Source organism: Lactuca virosa, chromosome 9 (assembly GCF_052849685.1).
Source record: "Lactuca virosa cultivar CGN04683 chromosome 9, Lactuca_virosa_CGN04683_v6, whole genome shotgun sequence".
Taxonomy (NCBI): Eukaryota; Viridiplantae; Streptophyta; class Magnoliopsida; order Asterales; family Asteraceae; genus Lactuca; species Lactuca virosa.
The window spans coordinates 67,230,533-67,252,794 of NC_136434.1; the positions used below are offsets into that span (position 1 = coordinate 67,230,533).

The 22,262-nt window shown below is 33.4% G+C and overlaps 1 protein-coding gene across 1 annotated transcript; it reads right to left on the reverse strand.

Annotated features, from left to right (window-relative positions):
* Positions 1 to 5,498: 5,498 nt before the first annotated feature.
* CDSP32 (chloroplastic drought-induced stress protein of 32 kD) lies at positions 5,499 to 7,687 on the reverse strand. The gene is made up of 2 exons (XM_079070774.1): positions 7,008 to 7,687; positions 5,499 to 5,933 (listed from the first exon to the last, which is right to left on the reverse strand). Exons 1-2 carry the CDS (start codon positions 7,572 to 7,574, stop codon positions 5,589 to 5,591), a joined length of 912 nt encoding a protein of 303 aa, XP_078926900.1. The 5' UTR covers positions 7,575 to 7,687; the 3' UTR covers positions 5,499 to 5,588.
* Between the last annotated feature and the right edge of the window lie 14,575 nt (positions 7,688 to 22,262).

Sequence of the window (22,262 nt, forward strand, 5' to 3'; positions counted from 1 at the left end):
TATATATATATATATATATATATATATATATATATTAATGTATGTTTGTAAGTGAGAGTCATGTATCAGAGCATGACAAAGAGCAAGAAAGAAGAGGAATATATGCATTATAATCCTAATTAAGATCATATACTTGTGGTTATACATTTAAGATCATGTATCTAAGCATGTATGCATAACCAAAGTATATAAAGATGAATAGAGAAAGAAAAAGAGTATTATGAACTATAACCTTGAGAGTAGATAGAAAAAGAAAGGATTTATATGACTTATAATCCCTTACACGAGTAGATAATGAGAAAAGGTATATGTGGATACCTAAAAGATTGTAGATATAGATAGATATTGATTATACGAAGTATAATCATAAATGTATGTATTTAGGTCTAGACATGGATGGTATTGCGTAGAATACCAAAGTGTTACTAGGCATAAACATGGATTAAGTACTTAATGAATTAAGTACTAAGTATGTCGTAGAAGATCTCTTAATGAGATAATGAGATAGACGTTCCTTCGGGTATGAGAGTATGGTTGCTTCAGGAATAAGATAGATGTTCCTTAGGGGAGTATGATTCCTTCGGGAATGAGATAGATGTTCCTCTGGGGACGAGACTATGATTCCTTAGGGAATGAGATAGATGTTCCTTCGGGGAAGAAAATATGATTCCTTCGGGAATGAGATAGATGTTCCTTCGGGGACAAGATTATGATTCTTCCGGGAATGTGATAGAGGTTCCTTCGTGGACAAGAGAATGATTCCTTTAGGAATGAGACAGAGGTTCCTTCGGGAATGTGATAGAGGGTCCTTCGGAGACAAGAGAATGATTCCTTCAGGAATGAGAGTATGATTCCTTCAATAATGAGATAGATGTTCATTCGGGGACGAGAGTATGATTCCTTTGGGAATGAGATAGATGATTCCTGTGAGAATTAAAGATTATGTATGATTAGAGAAGATAGAAAAAGGTTGCTTGTGAGGAACAAGATAAGAAAGTTTTTTGTAAGAGCTTATATGTAATCAGTGATGGATTAAGTGTAAGGAATCTATGAAGGATTAAAGAGTAAAAAGAAAGACTAAGGATCTACTAGGGGTCATAAGTGAGAGGAGTAAGACTGGGTGAGAGTGCCCAGTAATGAAAGTGTGATGTTGTTCCCTTGGAGTAAAGTGTGAGAAGAGACTGTTAATAGGCTAAGAGGCGAGATAGAAACAGAGACAGGGTCAGAGTATGTACAGAGTATGAGAAGAGCCTGTTAAGAGGATAAGAGAATAGATAGAGACAAAGACAGAGTCAGAGTATGTATATAGTATGAGAAGAGAATGTTAAGAGGCTAAGAGAAGATTATGAGAATATCTTGTTAAGAGGTTAAGAGTAAGAGTAGAAAAAAAAGAATAAAGAAGAATAGATGACAGAAAAAGAGGTGGATGAAAGAAAGAAAGAATAGCAGTGGATGTTATTATGTGAAAGAGAATGAGAGAAAGATAATAAAAGTCAACAAAATAACTCACTAGACACTTTGTGTCTGATGTTGCATTGGTTTTATGTTTTGCAGGTTCAAGTGTTAGCAGCCGTTGTACCAGAAGAGAAGACAGGAGCACAAGGAAGACTTAGATAGTAGGATAATATTATTGTATTCCTTGTTGTTTATTGTATGTATGTAAAGATTTTATTGTACACCCGTGATTATTCTTGGGAAGTAGAAGGTTTAAATTTGTTTAGAATTCTGCATTGTATGTAAAACTCTGACATTTCCCATAAAATAGTTGTATAGAAATCTGGGTCGTTACATAGTTGGTCCATTTTTAAAAATGGTTGTATACAGATTACCTGAGAACATTCATGAAGCAAATAGTCATTTTAACCAAGTTCTTTTTAATTTCAATATAGTTTGGCTCAAGGATATACCCCTACCGCATGGATCGGTGGGGTGAGATCAGTGTTCTAAAAGGCGCACCATGGCGCGCGCCAAGGCGTGCCATGGCGTGAGGCATGGCATCGCCGTTACGAAAAGCCTCATCACGTTGCTGTTAGGCGTGGCGTATGACAAGGCGTGATATGGCGTGCCATGGTGTGTTATGGTGCGTGTTTTTTTCGTTTGAGACACGATTTTTTGCACTTTGTTATGTCTTTTCTAATCGGGGATACAAGTATTGTGTTTTTTGTTAACTTTTTGTTATTAGCTATTGATATAACACTTCTAAAAAGTAGTTATATTTAATATAAATTTATATTAATTTATGTGGTAATATAGTTATAAATTAATACAAAATTGCCGCCTTACATCACACCTTAAAAATGCCATGGCTCGCCATAGCTCGTTAAGCTTGAGGCTTGGCCTTGCCGCCACGCCACGTCTCACGCTATTTATAACCTTGGGTGAGATAGACATTTCACCATATGATGGAACAACAGACCCTTGGCGAAATGTTTGAGCCAAATGTCACTATGTAGTGACATTTCACTATATTCTCTCTTTTTTTCTTTTTCTTTTTATGCTTTAGCAACTTGTACATACAATATACGAATGTTTCATACTTATTAGAAAATAATATAAGAAGTGTGACGAAGTAAGGGTTGATCATTTTAAGGGTTTTGAAGAGTGATGAGAGACTAAGGGGAAAATAAGGTGACAAAATAAAAATAAAGGTGAAGAGTACACCATCCAACCTTATGTTGTTGTCTTGGAGTTTTATTAATTATGATAATTTAAAGTTGTGTCATGCCAAAATTATATTATAATTAGTCAGTAAGCTTAATTTAGCTTACATATTGTTATTTTGTTTTTATGCTCCATGATTGCAAATAGGAGTGAGCATTTGGACCCGTGGATTGGACTGAACCGTGGACCGAGCCAGGAACTAGACCCTTTTTTGGACCCGCGGGCCGGTTCACGGTTCTAGGAATTGATCAAAATCGGTTCGGTCCGACCGATTTCGGGTAAAAACCGGTTTTGGACTGGATTATTTAAAAAAATATCTTTAAACAAACATATCTCATTTGTTTAAGTCGGATTGACATACGGTTTTTCCAATGTGTAATTTAGAGTTTGTATATGAGTTTAGACTATAATTTCGTCATTTTTGGTGTTATATTCAATAAATTACAATCATTCAAAGTTGAAATATCAAAGCTGAAATATTTCAGCTTTTCAGCTATAATTTTAAAATTTTGTATTCTGTGAAAATCTTTAAACAAACATATCTCATTCGTTTTAAGTTGGATTGACATGCGGTTTTTTCCAAAGTGTAACTTAGAGTTTGTATATGACTTTATACTATAATTTTATCATTTTTGGTGTTATATTCAATGAATTATAATCCTTCAAAGTTGGGATATCAAAGCTGAAATATTTCAGCTTAACTATAATTTTAAACTTTTGTATTATGTGAAAATCTTTAAACAAGCATATCTTATTTGTTTTAAGTCAGATTGACATATAGTTTTTTTTCCAACGTGTAACTTAGAGTTTGTACATGATTTTAGACTATAATTTATCGTTTTGGTGTTATATTCAATGAATTACAATCCTTCAAAGCTGAGTATTAAAAATGACAATTTTCAGCTATTTTTAGACTATAGTTTTGAATTTTATGCATCTTTTACAGATAATCATATGAAAGGGATATCGGTAGAGTACTGGAAAATTCTGACTTCGAAATGGTAATAGATATGGTGGAGTTCTATGAAAAATTCAAGACAAAAATATATATTGTTTCGACTACATCAAAACCTTTGGTAAAATTCAAGACATACATCTAAGAAATTGGTCAATCAAACCAATGTTTCTAGAAAATGTAAAGGACATGAAGACGAAATATGATAAGTATTGGGGTGCCTACAACAAGATGAACGATTTTATGTACTTTTTGGTTTTACAATCTTTGTTCTATTTTGATACAATTATTACTTTTTATTAAACACTAACAACATTACCATTTTGTGTTTATGTAGAGATTGCACAAGCTTTAAAAATATTAGATTTAGATGACAAAAATATAGGCAATAGGCCAATGGAAGATTATATTATGATGTTTGTTTGTTGGATTGATTTTAAAGTCTAAACTATGATTTTTGGTGTTACGGTCATTACTTTTGTATGTCTGTGTTAAGATTATTAGCTTTTGTTGGTGAACTTGATTTATATGTTAGTTGCTTTTATTTGAAAAAATAGTTTTGCAAGTTATAGTATTATAGATAATGTCATTAGTTAATTTGATTCAAAGTTGAAACAAATAGTAAAAGTAATAATTTTTTTTATTTAAAACAATCAAACAAACAATTATATTTTTATTGAGTTGTACCGTATCAAACAACAAAACGTATTCGTTATAATGAGTTATACCATATGCACCTAAATTTGTACCGGTTCAACGGGTACAAGAACCAGAAAACTCGGACCCGGACCCCAACTTGGGACCCAATAAGCCTCAAACTAGTCTGGTCCAAGGTACACAAAATTCTCCAAACCAGTCTGGTCCAAAAGTCGGTCCGGTCCGATCCAAATGCTACACCCCTATTTGTGGGTACATGTATTAGTAGCAAGATTAGGAAGATAGCTTGACGTCGAAATGATATACCAAGATATAACATATATGGGATCCTATTTTAGAGTATCCACAATGCATAGTTCAATAGGAGAGTTGAATGAGGTGACATGTCTAATTGACATTTAATGGATTAAACTCTATCATTATGGGATGTCATGTTGTCATTCAATAAATATGGAGTGCAATGACCATTAAACTCTTCAATAGGAAAAAAGAAACCTAGCTTTTAACTATTAATATATATATATATATATATATATATATATATATATATATATATATATATATATATTACATTGAGTTTAATGCATTGTATGAAAATTAATGAAGTTGTATAGTAAGTAAAAGAGATTTTCTAACATGTGTGCTAAAGACACACATAAGAAACATTGATTGAACTATTAATTATGAAGAATATTACCATAGTTAAATGTGAAATTCATTAATTATAGAAAATATTTTTCATAATTAATACATTTCACATTTAATTATGGTAATATTTCTCATAACTAATAGTTCTTATGTATGTCCTAAGGACACATATTAGAAAATCCAAAGATGATATGTTTATCCATTAAACTTTAAATTGTTTAAAGTTTGAGAGTTGTCTAACTTTTGTACAGTTTTAAAATATTGGGTATTACTTGAATTATTTTTATTTTTATTTTTAAACCCACTTTAAAAAATGTTTTTGACTTTAGAAAACCATCATCAACACTGTGAAAATCATTCTTCGTTCATTTGTTAAGTTTGACTTCCGATGCAAAACATTCAACTATAAAATAAACAAAACACGATATATATCATTTTTTTTTTCTACATTAACCCTGATGAACCTTTCATGGTGAATGAGGTCCTTTTTTACATTCAGGTCGAGAGTCTTCATTTTAACACGTCTTGAGCTGTGTTTTCTTTCAAACACAATATCTTTATATTTTTACTTATAGGGTTCATAAATATTATGTAATTAAATATATTATAGCATACAATCATCTAAAATCTGTTTAAATTAACAATCTTCACCATAAGGAGGGGGTAATTAGTACGTGACCCGAACTCCTTGGTATCTAAGAATTTCTCCAATAAGCTCCCCTCTCCCTGACCCAACATACCTCCCACATATCTCTCCATCTCTAATAAACAAAAAGGTTGGGACCTCAACAACCTCCATATCTTTCAAGAACTGCATACAACTATCGTTCTCATCTCCATTCATTCTTGCAAAAACTGCATTATCCATTTGTTTTGATAACTTTAACACCGTAGGGTATACCTTCACGCAAGGGCCACAATGTTTTAGGCCAACGTCGAGGACAATTAGCTTTTGATCTGCCTTGTGATCGGCTATTAGCTTCTCAACATCTTCTCTGTTATGGAGTTGTACCTAAGTACAATACACACAATTAAAACATATGAATATTTCTCCACGTTTATTTAACTCTTAGCAACTTCATGCAAATGTGTAAAATAATTATTATATGCCACATATATATACATCCATAAAAAGTTCACATTTAGAAGTATGTAGAAATAATTAAAAACTAAAAATAATAAATTTAGAAAAATAATAAAAATGATCTTTTATAGTTTCAAACTAATAAGGGTGAGTTAAAAAAGTTTCTATGGAAAAACTAAGGTAATTAAAAAACCGTTGAACAACTAATAGACAAAAGTTAAGATGCTATCAAATGAATTTGAAAAATTAAGAACCTATCTCTTAATTGAAAAATTAAAGGGCTACCTAACCAAGAGCTCCTAAATCCTTTGTACAGGGTCATGACACGAGACCTTCACATTACAAAAATATCACCATACGATGTTGAAAAAATCCACATCTGAATCCCTTCAGATACTTGAAAATCTCATAAAAATGGTTACATATTATTTGTGATATTGGATATTGATATCACATGACTCTTAAATCTTAAGTATTTTTTTTTTTTAATATTATAAGTTAACTAAATAAAGTTCAATTCATATCGATGAAAGGCAAACGGACAACAAGCTGCGCCGCTAGTCCTTTCTGAATGGCAAAACTAACTCTTTTGAAAACAATATCTGCGGATATAGGAGATATTCTCTATGTTATCTACCTTTTCCTTTTGTTATCTTATTCTAAATTAACTTTTTATGTTTTAGTTAAGAGTTCATGAGTGATATACTATCTTAGGCCTGAAAATTTAATGACAAATTAAGACTGGAACACTATAATTTTAATTTTGATTCCTGTTAACCTCGCTATAATATCGATAATTTTGAAGTTTTGGTCAGAACTTATTTTATTGAGTCTTTGTTAATGAAGACTTTAAACGTTTTATTAGTATTTATATATTTTCATCTATTTATATGTCAAGTTAATTAGTATTAAGTTTCCTTTGAGTACATAGAATCAAAGCAGTTTATATAATTCTAAAAGGAAAAAAAGTTATGCTTTAAAGAGGGTGATCGAAAATCTTACCACGCCGGAGTGACTGTCACCATAGTACAAAACATCACCCATCAACATATCAGGCCCAATCCCTTCTTCTTCATGGATCTTCTCCATGTTCTTGTAGAAGCTAAAATGAGGCACCTTTTCTATCTTCTCTCTCCGGCAAAGCTCTCTCGTCTCATCGGATTCATCACCCATCACCAGCAGAAACACCACGTCGCTGCATGTCTTGCTTAAATTCACCATGAACGGATACATCTTGCTGCTCTCCTTGCTGTGACTTGCTGCATATTCAACCACGACTAGCTTCTGTTTGGCATCACGTAACGCCGTCTCGAACTCCTCCACTGTGTGGACGTGCCGTACTTTGTCTTCTTCCTTGGTTTTGGCAGCTCCACCACCGGCGCTGCCTTTTTCTACGTTGGATGTGGTAGCAGCGGCTTTTATCGTGGATAGTGGTTGTAGGGAAATTTTGGTTTTGGTGGGGAAGAACGATTGGAGTTTAGGGTTGTAACCCCAAGAGAAAGTATTGAGTTTGGTTGTGGAGTATAGATTTTGAGGGGGTTTGATTATAAGGTTTGTGAAGGCTGCCATTGTTGGACGGAGAAACGGAAGGTCGTTGTATGTGATGACTGTGGTGGAGGTGGGAGGCGGTGGGAAAGGAAGAAGAGGAGATGGGTTGAAAAAGAGGTGGAATGAGGTGTTGAAATCAAGCAAGGAATGATGGTAACCACTCGTTTAGTTTGAAGCTCATCCACCATTGTCCACCATTCATTTTGATTTTTTTTGGTTTTCTTCTTTGATTTTATATATTAGTGTTGATAAAAAATCTAATTATTTAATTTGAGGATGCCAATATTTTAGAATAATAATTGGCCTTAATTTTGAGCTTCTAACCATTCAAGTTTTAAACAATATTTCTTTTAGCAAATAACCTGGTCATTTGGTTATTTTAACAAAAATGACTATCTTTGGATAAGGAAATATTCCATAATATCAACTTATCAAATAACTCCATAACTCATTAATGGTGTAAGCAACTTGTACCAATATTATTTTTAACAAACTATGAAAACATCAAGAAATCCCGTTATCTAGCTTATTTATTTGAGATAATGTTACTGTAGCACAATCAAGATTTGAGTTTGATCCGATTTAACCATTTATGTTTTTTTACGCAATAGGTCATCTAATTTTTAGGGTACATGTCAATTAAGATATTATTGTTAGTTTTTAACCGTTCCTCTGTTAACAAATTATTCTAAATTACATAAATAGCCCCTACGATTACAAAATTTATTTGTAGCTGGTCCTTTACCTGCTATAATTTAAATTACACAACCAAAACTGTCATATTTCTGAAACTTTAGGGACAAAAGGTTAACATTGACATCATCCTCCCCATTTTAAAACACAAGCATACCATTGGATTCCACAAACACGAAACCAAACTTATCACATAGAATTTTCAGATCAAATTAAACTTTCGCTTTTAATTTTGATAACTTACTAATTGCAAGTGAAATAAACTTAAATTAATTAGTTTCGAAAACATAGTGAATAGCTATCGCACTTAATTTTGATAACTTAAAATGAAAACGAGTTCCATTGTCATCAAAAAAATTAGAGAAATTCATAATATGATCGATCAATGTCCATGAATGAATAGAGTTCCAAGAGCAAAAATGAGATTGATTACAGGAATAAGATTGATGCAAAGAAAGAACACGATTTAATTTTTAAAGCAAATTTGCGATTTGGTGAAACTAATAACAATTGATAGTCGAGAAAGAATATGTAATCTTTAAAGCAAATTTGGTCCAACTAACGACACCATATCATCTGCAAGATTCTTTAATCCCTAATTCTTAACAACACTTACAAGATGAACTTTGGTTAATTTGTTAGCTCCTCCTTCTCTTTCCCTAGTTCTAACCCACGATCGAATCGACTTTGGGATAAAGATGAAGGGAGTAGATCGATTTTCGTAGCGACTAACACAATTCTAGGTAAATTACATGATTACTCTTCTTTCCAAGATCTAGAATGAAAGTCGATTGTGTTAAAAACTAACTTTGCGACTTTTTCTAGGAAATGATCCGTCGAAATCGATGGCGTCTACCACCATTACTATGACAGTTCGTATACCTGAAACCAAATTCAACCTCCTTCCGACTGTATGATCGAAGTCGAAATTGGGTAGCAGGTTCTCGACAATTTGATCTGTAACATCCCAAATCCCGCGGTGCCAATCTATTTATTTTATTAATTCAAGTATTGAGGATTTCCGGCTTACGAGGGGCATACTAGCCATGTACGCTAGGTGTAAGCCTTACCGAGGACTGGGGTGGAGGCGGCATACGCGAAGCGTATAAGTAGGTATGCCGAGCGTACGCGTGCATGTGTTAAACCCTAATTTTTGAGTTGTGAACCCTATTTAAAAAACCTTATACCTCCCTTGGACATTCCTTAGACAACCTCCATTCCCTCTAAACCCTAAATATCGAACCCTAGCCTTGTGAGTGTGATTTTGAAGCTTGTTGGTGACTCTTGAGCATTTTTGGTAGAGAAGGAAGCTCTTGAAGAAAAAGGTGGTGCATTCTAGTATTTGGATCCAACTCCTACTTCACCGTGTGCATCTTTTGAAGGTATAAAGTCCATACCTTGCTGATGTTCTCTCTAGATCTCTTTAGATGGGTATTTATGAGATTTTGTCCCAAATCTTGGACCTTTGTGAGTATAGGGTACTCCAGAGCATATTGGCTATCCTTTTAGATGTTTTAGAGTGTCTTGATTCATAAAAATGTTTGCTTGATCGTTTTCTTTGGTCCATGCATGAGTGAAGTGGCTTTGAGTGTTGCAAAAGTTAGGGCTTTGAGGTTTGAGCTCTATTTGAGCTCTATTGAGCTCTATTTATGGATTAAGACATCCTTAGGAGGTCAGATCTATGTTTGGGTTTCATGTCTTAACGTTTAAGACGTTAGAGGGTGAGTTTTGGGATCAGTCAGAGTACACTGAGCGTACCCTTGGTTATGCCCTGCATCGCTAGGCCTGGCCCCGACTTTTCTTTTCTGACAGAGTACGCCCAGCGTAAGGAGAGTATGCCCCTCGTATGAACCAGACCTGTTGACTTTTGACTTTTGGTCAAACTTTGTGAGTTTTGGGTCTGGAGGGGTGAAATGGTCTTTTCGCCTCTTAGGGACTTTGTTGAGGATTTTGGATTTGTGAGTCGGGTTGATGACCCTAATTATTAATCAGGGTTAATTGTTGTAATTATTAGGTGAAGTCTAGTTTCGGCAGTCCGGGTGTGAGATTTATCAGTCATCTGTGCGAGGTAAGTCTTCTCACTATATCTACTCATGTGGTATATTGTATACGTGAACAACTGGGTCATAATTGTTATATATGTGGTATGCATGTTATCTTTGTGACTTCTGTTGTTATGTTGTATATCTTTGAGAATTCGGGTAGTATCCAGGGTTGTTGATAACCCATCGGGCGTGCTGTTAGTCCATTGAAACTTCGGGTAGTCTCCAGGGTTGTTGATAACCTATAGCTATTTATTTGTGTTGTGATGTATGTGATATTTTGGGGAACTCGCTAAGCTTCGTGCTTACAGTGTTGATTTTAATGTGTTTCAGGTACTTGTGAGGATCGCGGGAAGGCGAATACATGATTGTACACATTCGCCTGTTGAGGATGTTTTATGTGGATTTTTGATATACTCTGATATTTATAGTGATGATTTGTACTTGGTACTTGTGATTTTCTGATGGTTTGGTTTATGAACAATATTTTGGGTAAATTAAAAATGAAAAATTTGGTTTAAAATTTGAGGTGTTACATGATCCTTCACTTTCCCGTAGTTCCTCAAGATGTGGCACCTCACATAAATGACTGGTATCTCTCGAAATTTGTGGGTAGGATTTTCTAGGATTTGATCGGGTTCAAGTAAGAAAATAGTGTGAAATAAATGTGACACTTTTGGTAGTGAAAGAAATTGAACGGTTTCTTTGGGATGATTTTGGTTAAAAGCGAATGTTTTGATCTGAAAATTCCATGGGATGAGTTTGGTTTGGTGTTTATGGAATCCAATGGCATGCTTCGTGTTTCAAAATGGGGAAGATGATGATGACAATTTTAACCTTTGGTCCCCAAAGTTTCAGAAATATGGCTGTTTTAGTCGTGTAATTTAATTCATAGTAGGTAAAGGACTAACTAGGAATAAATTTTTAACCATAGCGGAGGAATGGTTAAAAACTAACGATAATAGCTTAATTGACATGTACAGTACGAATTAGATGACCTATTGTGAAAAAAACACATAAATGGTCAAATCGGACCAAACACGAAACTTCATTGTGCTACTATGACATTATCTCTACATATTTTTCAATCTAGTTCATGAGTATTCACCTATCTAATATTGTATAATACATGTTATTTCTTGTGAATAACATGTTTAATCAACTTGTATTATTATTATCTAAACTAAATTAAACCATATAATCCAAACCTAAAAATTAAGGTTTATGACTTCACCCAAAAAATTTAAATTAATCACGAAGTTGAGTTTTAATTATGTAATCTCAACTTCTTCCATGGTTAAAAATACTCACACTATTATTTATACGTTTTAATTCATACATGCAAGACCCTTACGAAAATTAGTGTTCATGAAATATGACTAAACTTGTATATTTTTACCATAGAAAGGAAGACGATGAGTTCGTACCTTTAAATCTCAAGCTTGATGACGTAAATTCTTTAATCTCCCTTTCATTCTTCTATTGTTTGTGTTTACATACACTAATCTCATATTGATCACCCACACTTAATTCTCTAGAAGGTTAGATGGGAAAATGAAAAATAAAATCTAGAAAATTTTATTTAAACCTTTTGGTCAACAAAAGTTGGATATAGTCAACTTTGATAACATTAAAAATGGATGTGGTTAATTTTAAACATTCATTATTTTTTATAATCATTTTGATTGACCTTATTCGTTTTACATTGTGTTCTTTAAGTCAAGATCTTCCCATTGATATATTAAAATTAGATATGTTAAACTTTGATAACATTAAAAATGGACACATGGTTAATTTTAAACGTCTATAATTTTTTATAAGCATCTTGATTGACTTGATTTTTTTACATTGTGTTCTTTATGTCAAGATCTTTCCATTGTTATATTAAAATTTAAATTTGAAAATAAGAAAGTCGTCCTTTTAAGCTCCAAAGTATGGTATTTAGTGATTTTTTGAACATTTCTATAACTTGAAAAACTTTTCTTTTTTTCTCATCTCATGAAAATTCTTTCCCTATCTTCAAACATTCTAACTTCCTTGTATAAATTCAGACTTGTCTGATTCCTTTAACAATGGATTTTTGTTATGTTTACTATAACTTTCATTTAGAAGGCTACTATATACCAGTTTTGTATATAAAATTAAAAGGCCATGAACACCAAATATTGCATACATTTATCATTTTATATAAGTATTATGTCATTTTCAAATTATCATAACTTCCTCATTTCAAGTCCAAATGACTTGATTCTTTTTGAATTGTGTTATTTATAATCCCAACTGTACATTTGAATTTTAAATTCAAAATTTTGATGATTATAAGCTCCATTTCCATAGTCTTAAATTAGGGTGGTCACCACTAGTTAATATTCTTTAGAATATTAATGCTATTTATATTTCTTATATTCTCTAGAATGTTAAACTTTTTTGTACTTGTTAATATTACCTCAATCTTAACATTCATTATACCTATTAATATTTTATTCAATGTTAACTCTCTTTACACATGCTAATATTCTCTATATGCTAACATTCTTTACATTTGTTAATATTCTTTTCATTATTAACTTGTTTACCCCTTTTAACATTCTATATAATATTTTCTAAAGTATTTCATACAATATAATCCATTTTTAAGTTTACTGCGACTATATCTTTGTTTATCCAATGATTACACACTATAGCAATACACTTTGTTCATTTTTCTGAGTATAACAACCTACGTTGCTATTTCTTGCTATTTTTGTAAATTTAAATACAAGAATTTAACATTTTACAATACTTTACCACTAATAAATAATTTAACATGTCCCAATAAAATTTATACCATAAAATAACACATAGAACATGACTGGCATGATTTTTCATGTTTTGTCTCATTTAACCTTATTTTTCAAGGTTCTTGCATGTAATCCTTTTTGTTCCAATCTTTTTCGCCTAGTTTCCGAGTTTAACAAAAGAAAAGAAATTCATGAGAGAAAAAGAAGAGAAAGAAAAGAAAAATAAAATTTTCTTTTGTGTTCCCAAATTGAAGAGAAGTGGAATGAAAATTAATCATTTAGTTTCTTTCTTTCCAAATCCTCCTAAATCGGAAGGAAAGTTAGGAGGGAAAGTGATCATTCCATTTCCTTCCACTTCTTTTAATGAAACTCGGTAACATTAATTTCTTTTATTTTCTTCTCATTTCCATCCATTCCCTTTCTTTTCTTTCGTTAAGTTGAACTCGGGAACGGGGTGTTTAGGATTTCAACCTTCCAACGTACTTGTTACACATGAAGGTAAGTTAAGTAGGAATTAAATTACTTGTTTTATGCTTTATGCTACAATTTGGTGACTTTTTGTATTCTTATACAATTTTCTAACATAATTAAAGCATATATTGTCAACTTTACCATTTATACAATTTTCTAAACAAATCATGATTTGTTTAGAATTAAATTTCTCCTGAACTTGGTCATTTGGTTTATATTTCCTAACGTTGTTACTCCCTTACTAAACCTAATTTGAGTTATAAACTCTAACTAAACAATTTATATCTTGCTTTAAGAGTCAACTTAGTAGCACATGTGCTTTACAATTGATAGTTCCAATTAAATTAAAACTACAAGGATTTGCCTATTGATTTTTTATTATTATTTGAATAAGTTTTTCAATAGCGACTATTTAAGTAATGGGTTTTTTTAATAAGTTATTCCAACGACTTAGTAATCTTTAACTTTTTTAAATATATTATAAATTTTGCTATTTTGGTCCCCAATTTTAATAACATTTCATTTTATACCTTGGCTATTTTTTGATATTAAATATTTATTACTTTTTGATTAATTAATTATTTAATTAAATATACAAAATAATATATATATATATATATATATATATATATATATATATATAATTTAAATGTAATATTTGTCAAAAGTTCAAAATAAAACAAATAACAAATATTATAAAACTTCCTATAACATAATATTTCGTCATCTTTTATTTTTAATAACTATATATGTGAAAGTTTTATAAACTTTTATATTTTTGGAAAAAAGATCCGACATGGTTATTGTTTTTAGTTTTGTATGTGTGTAGTGTTTTGTCAATAAAAGCATGCATTGTATGTTAAGGAAAAAAAACACATTCTTTCAAGTAATGTTTTTTTTTTCCAAAAGCATATATGATTGAAAACAATGATAAATTATATTTATATGAGGAGGCTTTATAAAATATTAAAATGAAAATTCTTTAATATTTTCCTAAATTTTATAAAAAGTCTAATAAAATTAGACAATTTAGTATTTTTCTCTAAATAAAATATCATAACTTTCTTTAAATACAAACTAGAAGGGTGCCCTTGCTTTGCTACGGGTCAGGAAAGTTGTCATTTTGTGGGTCGGTTCAAGTTTGATAGTGCATATTTGTTTCTAGATTGTTTTTCTAAAACATACATATTTTCATTATATCCTTTTAACATAAGGTGGGTTGTGTAAAAAAACGAGTGTAGAGACATTTTAATCTGACGATTTATGAATAAGAAAGAACAATATAAGGGTCATTTATATAACTATGAATTCAATCATCCAATTCAACAAAGAAGCACATAGGTGCATGATAGTAGATCTAACTCCCTTTAATTCCATTGCTCTGTGCAAGATAGTATTCAAGTTGGGTCTTGCCCAAATAATGATAGCTCTAGGTGCAAGTGATTTCAACCAATCTTTTGCTACTCCTTTAAACGTAACTGGAAGCATCCTTAGCAATGATGCATCACGTGTAACATTTGGTATTATTCCTTTTATGGTTATATAGGATTTCTTTGTTACATTATATAAGGACCCTTATACTAAGGATTTTCGGCCATGCCATTTATCATAGGGTTAGGCCGAATTTTCTTTCTCTCCATCCTCTCTCTTCATTTTCTTTCTCTCCATCCTCTCTCTTCAAGCTCCTTGTTTGCTAGTGTTGGGGGTGAACCATTAGAGGCGTGACATTTCTGACGCTTGCTCTCAAGGCTTCAACAACACAAGGTTTTTATTGTTATTACTATATAACAATTAAGGTATGATTCTTCTAACCCTAATTGTGTATTTTGATTATATATACTAGTGTTCTAGGGTTTCTATTTTGTTGTTCAAATTTGTATGTTCAATTAGAAAAACATAGATCAATTTTTAGGGTTGCATGCACACATATGATTTATATGTTTTGCATAATTCTCATCATTAACCGCATTAAGCGATACAAATCCACCAATGGGAGAAAATAGAAGCAAACATAATCGACCACATAATAACAATGGTGGGAGTTCGATCAGAACGACGATAGGTGGAATGAGGAGCGCCATCCATTTGAATATATAGCGTTCTGCAAAAATCATTGTCTTCGTCGTTTGCCTTAGATGTGATGGTGAAATTGATGTCGATACCAATGACGACATTTAAAAATATAAGTGGCGAAGTGAGGTGATTTCTGGTGGTGGGCGTTCATAGAGATCGTTACTTGTACGCGCTAGTTTTTGGAGGAGTCTGATGAGGTTTTTCATATTTGATTCGAGTTTAGTGCAGCAACAAATACATGAGCTTTTCCATCGGCGGGCTCGATGACTTGGTTGGTTAACTAGATTGGCTTTGTGAGGATATCCTTGACTAGGTCTTCCATGGATGATGGTCGGATCAACGGTGGTAGGTGGATGAAATGGAATTTGAAGATGAATAAATGAAAGATGGAATATGAGAGTGAATTTTGGGGGGATATAAAAGGAACAACACCACCGACTGTATAATCAGCAGGAAGCTTAATGGAGGCATTGAAGAATCCATGAGGTAGAGATCTTGTGACTCAAATCCAGAACTTGCAAACACATCAAACAAAAATAACATAAGATAATTATATGTATATAAATGAAAGGGGATTTAGTATTTTTAGTATATGGATGAACATGTTCTTTTTTATCCAGAGATAAGTGCACAAATTTTCCAACTTTTAAAATGATTAGATTGTTATCCCTAAATAAGTGTGAGTACCCTTCATCGAACGATAAAATGGTAAGATTCCTTAAAAACCCATGAGCAAAAACAAAAACAAAGCATAACAGAAGGAAAATTAGGTTAAAAATCTTCATTTTTGTTCTTGTGCGTTTGTATTGTTGAACACAAGGTACAACCCACAAATGCATCAAGTGTTGTAGAAATTTAAAAATCCACTGTGTTATTTTCTGAAGGGGAGAGAGGGAGAGAGAGAGAGAGACCATATTTATTATTAATAAAACTTTAAATTAAATAAAGAAAACATAAAAAATTTGTCAAGGGACATTTTAGTATTTTTCTGTTTTCTGAGGGACCAAAACCACAAGCAAACTAGCTCAAAAGAATCACCAATCCAAAAACTTTGTTGTTTTGATCATTTTTCGAAAAAAATACATACTATATGGACCATATATGTAGTTTTGTCTAAAATTTAAAATAAGATGTACAAATTTAAATACATAAATCGAAAATTTATTCAAATATAATGTAACACCCGTTGCAAGTATTTTTCATTTTCAGCCCTTGTATTTCTTTAACTTTTGCATATCAAGTCCGTACGTTGGGCGTACTAGGGATACGCCGGGTGTAAGTTAAACAATTTTGGGACGGGTCAAAATGTGAGTACGTTGGGCGTACATAGGGCGTACTCGTGTTGTTTCCAAACCCGAATTCCTTGGGTGTGAACACTATTTAAGCAACATAAACACTCTTGGACCTTCTCATGATCAACCTTCATTTTCCCCAAACCCTAAAATCGAACCCTGATGTGTAAAGAAGAACGTTGAAGCTTGGAAAGTGATTCTTGTATGCTTGGTTTTAGAAGGAAGATCTATCAAGTGGAGGTGGTACATTCTAGCTTATAGATCCAAAAACTCCATCTTCTTGTACACCTGTTCAAGGTATAAAGGTTGAATCTTGGAGCTTGTCTTAATAGATCTTTCTTAGTCTTGTATTTTGGTCCTTTTGTCCCAAACCTTGGATCTTTGTGAGTATGTAGTACTCCTGTAACACCCATAAAAATCAAGCCAATTTTAAACTTTTTCAGACAGTTAAAAACCATTAATTATTACAAAGTGTTTTCAAAATAGTTTTATGTCAGAGTATCCCAGAAATCAAAATCATAAAATGTGAGGAGCTGTACGATCACACCTTCGCCTTCCCGCGATCATCCGAAGTACCTGAAACCAAAACTGAAACTATAAGCCTGAAGCTTAGTGAGTTCCCCCAAAATACAGATACATAACAAATAGTACACATAATAACAACATGTAATGGGTCCACAACTCTACAGACTGGATTACCCCTGAGCCCACAGTATGAGTCTGGCTTGCCTTACAGGCCCACAACTCATATCTAGCTTGCTCCCTCAGTCCTAGGACTGTAACAAAATGATTAGCCCTCAGTGCGAGTCTGGTATGCTCTCCTGGCCCTCATCTTGCATCTGGAATGCCTAGGAGTCCTCACTATGAGTCTGACATGCCCTCCCTGGCCCTCAACTCATATCTGGCATACTCCAGGATTTGTTGGTCACCGCACGGAGCAGTGCAACCTCAACCCTACCCACATAACATGTTGACGTGTAACAAATAATGTTCGTACAGATAATCATATAGCATCACAGGTAGTCCTACAGATCTACCAGACTAGCATATCGAACTAACATGAATATCTAACTCATACTCAGCATATCAATAACTACTAGGATATCAATCCAATGGGTCGGCCTTGGTGCCTTAGACCCCTTAGTATAGTGAGGATAACTCACCTCATAAATGTCAAACTGTAGTGATAAGTTCAAACTCTCAAATCACAGCCACAAACTCCACCCCCTATATTCACCATAGAACCACTTCCATAAATTCCCAATTTACCAAAATACCTCCAGAAGTCAAACTGGTCAACCCTTGGTCAAAGTCAAAGTCAACGGTCAAGGTCAACAGTCCATGTTGACCCAACTCGTCGAGTGCAGCTCACTGACTCGTCGAGTCCTTCTAGAACTCGAGAAATCGTGAAAACCCTAGTTGACTCGCCGAGTTTCCAGACAACTCGTCAACCCATGCATGTCCAAAAGTCGGGAAAAACCCTAACTGACTCGTCGAGTCGTCTCACTAACTCGCCAAGTCCATGCAGAAACTAACAACGGCCAATCTTCATCGGACTCGTCAAGTTAACCATGCAACTCGTCGAGTCCCTTCAATCCATTAAGCTAAAACACTCATAACTAGCCTTAGAAGAAGGTTTTGGACATGAAGGAGAGCCAAAGCCTCATAAATCTTGAGGCTTTATGTCCATAAGGCCTAGAGGAGTCCAGATCTGAAACTATGCCCTTGTGACAAGCTCAAATCCGAAAGTAACTCCATTTTTGCACCAAAATGCCCATATTCTCACTTAAGAAGGGATCTAACAAATGGAAGACCAAGGTAAAGGCTCTTTACCTTTAAATGCAAGCCAAGACAATGTAGATATTGGATCTACCCTCTTCTTCTTTTTCCAAGCTTCTAAAACTCCAAGCTTCTTCAATCAAAAGCACCAAAAGCACACTTTAGCCTCTCAAACAATCAAGAACAAGATTTAGACTAATTAGGGTTTCTTCTGGCCGACAAAAGGCGGTAAGGGGGCTGGAGGAAAGGACTTAAGGTCCTTTAAATAGGGTGCAAACCCTAAAAATTAGGGTTTCCATAAACAACCTCTACTCGTCGAGTCGGGGTCCTCCGACTCGTCGAGTATGAGTCAAAAACCATGCGGGATGACTAGGTTCGACACGATGAGTTAGGGCCTCCAACTCGTTGAGTTCCTTCAATAAAATGAATAAAAAGCTTTTAAAATATACTTGGGAGTCGGGGTGTTACAACTCCAGAGCTATTAAGCTGTCCTTTTAGACATTCTAAGGTGTCTTGAGTCATAAAAACGCTATCTTGGTCACTTCTTTTCTTTCATGCAAGATTTGTGGGGGTTTTTATGAAGTCAAAGTTATGGGTTTTGAGTTGTAGCTCTTTCTAGCCATGCAAGGGCATAAAGTCAAAGACTTTATGGATCAATATATTCTTTAGGGGCCAGATCTGTGTTTGGAATGGATGTCTTTATGGATTAAGACGTTTGCATGAAGAATGTGAGAACAACGTACGTACGTAACGTACGCTTGGCTACACCCTGCGTAGCCTTATGTGAGCCCGTTTCTGGTGATGAGCCCTACGCCGAGAGTACTGACCCAAGTTGACTTTTATGAATTTAGACCAAGTGGGTATTAAGTGAATGGGTGGGGTTTGTGAGGGGTAAAATGGTGTTTTACTCTAAGTGTGTGGGCTAGAATTGTCTTGGGCCTTAGTAGAGTGTGAAAATACCTTAATTATTAATTAAGGTTAATTGGTGTATTTAATTAGGCGGAGTCTAGTTCCGGCAGTTCGAGTGTTACTTCTATCAGTCATCAGTGTCAGGTGAGTCTCCTCACTTACTCTTACCTGTGTGGTAGAATAGCTGTATATATGTAATGACCAGCTGGGTCCAGATGTTCTTATTATGTTTGTGTTGTTTATGTGTGATTGAGACTTCAGGTAGTCTCCAGGGTTGCTGATAACCCACATGTGCTGTTTTACCCACTGAGACTTCGGTTAGAGTCCAGGGTTGCTGATAACCCTTAGTTGTTTTATGTGTTGTGCTGTATGGGATATCTTGGGGAACTTACTAAGATTTGTACTTACAGTTGTTGATTAAATGTGTTTTAGATACTTCTGAGGATCACGGGAAGGTGTAGGCTTGATTGTACACATTTGTCGGGAGATTTTGTTTGGACATTTTGGGACACTGATAATTTGATGTGGAATTGTATTTGAAATTATGACTTTCCTTGGGATGGTTTTTACGAAAACTTTTTTTTCTATGGTTTTAAAAATGAAAATTTGGTTTAAAATTTTGGATGTTACATATAACTGTAAAATACTTGTACAATGCCCTTTAAAACAAAGCGCGCGAATTTAAATGCATAAGGCTACCCCTATTGGTAGTTTTGGACGAGTCACTCGTCCACATTTTATTATTATTATTATTATTATTATTATTATTCATAAATACATATGGCCTAGGCCACACCTACGATCCAAGTTCACAAAGGGTCACCAACTTTTTTTACACCATGTGTTTATCCTTCAGTGGGTGGATATGTATTTTTTTTTGGATAAAAATTATTATCATTAAAAATCCAATCTTATCTTAGTCAAAAAAATAAAAATAAAAAATACTGAAACTCGAGATTTTTTCTCCATAAATAGAGTATAATATTAGCATAAATCAAATTCCATACCAACTCTTCTATTTTTATTTAATTTAGTGCTTAAAATAAATAATTTATTTGTTTCAAAATAAAATATTACTTTAATATTTTTAGTAGTATTTCTAGAAGTTTTAAGTAAAATAAAAATAACGATAAATTATATTTTTAAAATAAAAATAGATTTGAGTTGAATGGTTAATGGATACAAATAATTGTATTGGATTGAGTTGTATAAATATGTGGTTGTCGTGTTTTTCGTGTTTGTCTTTTTTGTCGTATTATATATCTTTAAGTATGAATGAAATAAACTAATAGTTATGTAATATTATTTTTGTCGTGTCGTGTCGTGTTGTCGTGTTTTAATTGGTTTGTTTTCGTGTTAATGAAAAAAACACGACATCGTGTCATGTCGTGTTTGTGTTACACAAAACCTTATCGTGTCGTGTTGTGTCAGACAAAAACACGACACGACTGCCCGATTTGACAGCCTTATATAAGAGCATCTACACCGATGCATATTTAAGATCTGACAAAATAATGTCAACTAAGGATAAGTCATTAGTATTTGGAAATAGAAATTTGTAAGCCTATCTTACGTAACACACATTTAATTAGTTATAGTATTTAAATATGATTGTTCAATTAAAATAATAATATAAAATCACTTACAACACTTGCAAGTCTTGCAATATAGAAAGAAGAAATCCAAATGGCATTGTAATTTCTTTTTGAAAGACCGATGTGGTAGGTCTAAATGAAGTGAGATATTTGTTTTTGTATAAAAGTTGGGGTAAATTAACGGATGGTCCCTGTTGTTTAAGACAATCTATGTGTTAGTCCCTAATATTTTTTTTTTCAATTTCGATTGTCTCTATTTTATATTTTTTTAACTCGGACCATCTATACTTTAAATTTTTGTTGCACACTTGGTCCCAATAAATCAGTATTTTTAGAACAACATAGACTAAACGTAGAACAAAAATATGAAATAGAAAACGCTCCAAATTAAAGAAAAAGAAAAAAGTTATTAGGACTAAAGACATAGATTACTATCACGGTAATTTAACCTAAAAAGTTGGGTGGGGTAACCATACAATCTCAAAAAGCATCACAGGTTTTTCTTTTTTGTTTTGTTTTATTTTATTTATTTTATTTTGTTTTTTTAACGGTGCGTTAAAGCATCTGACTTCATAGTTTAACTGCAAAAATTACAAACTCAAAAACATTCGATCATCTTGACTTGAAAAAACGTAAGGTGAGGAACGGCGGGCATTTTGGCGTTCAGAATCCTCTCCGCCTCTCCGGAATCGACGTTCGGAATCCTCTCCGGCATCTCATCATATTCCTTCGTCTTCGGCAACCTCCTTCCTCGCTTCCTGCCATCCGCCCACTCCGTCTTCCAGGTAATCATATACATTGCTTCATTTGCGGTTGGAATACTCGAAGAATGTGTTACTTCATTGTGAATTTATTTGTTTGATTATTTACGTATCTGCTGCTATGGCAATGGTCTCTGTAGTCAGTGGCGGATGCAGGAACGAAGTTAACGGGGGTCCATTATATATAAAAAACATATAAAAATATAATATTAAGAAATTTTAGGATATTCTTAGTTTTTTTCAGCAAAAAAAAAGTTAAAGAGGGACTTTTCTTGTAAGAGTGGGTGCCATGGAGGGGCTTTCTTAGTAAAAAA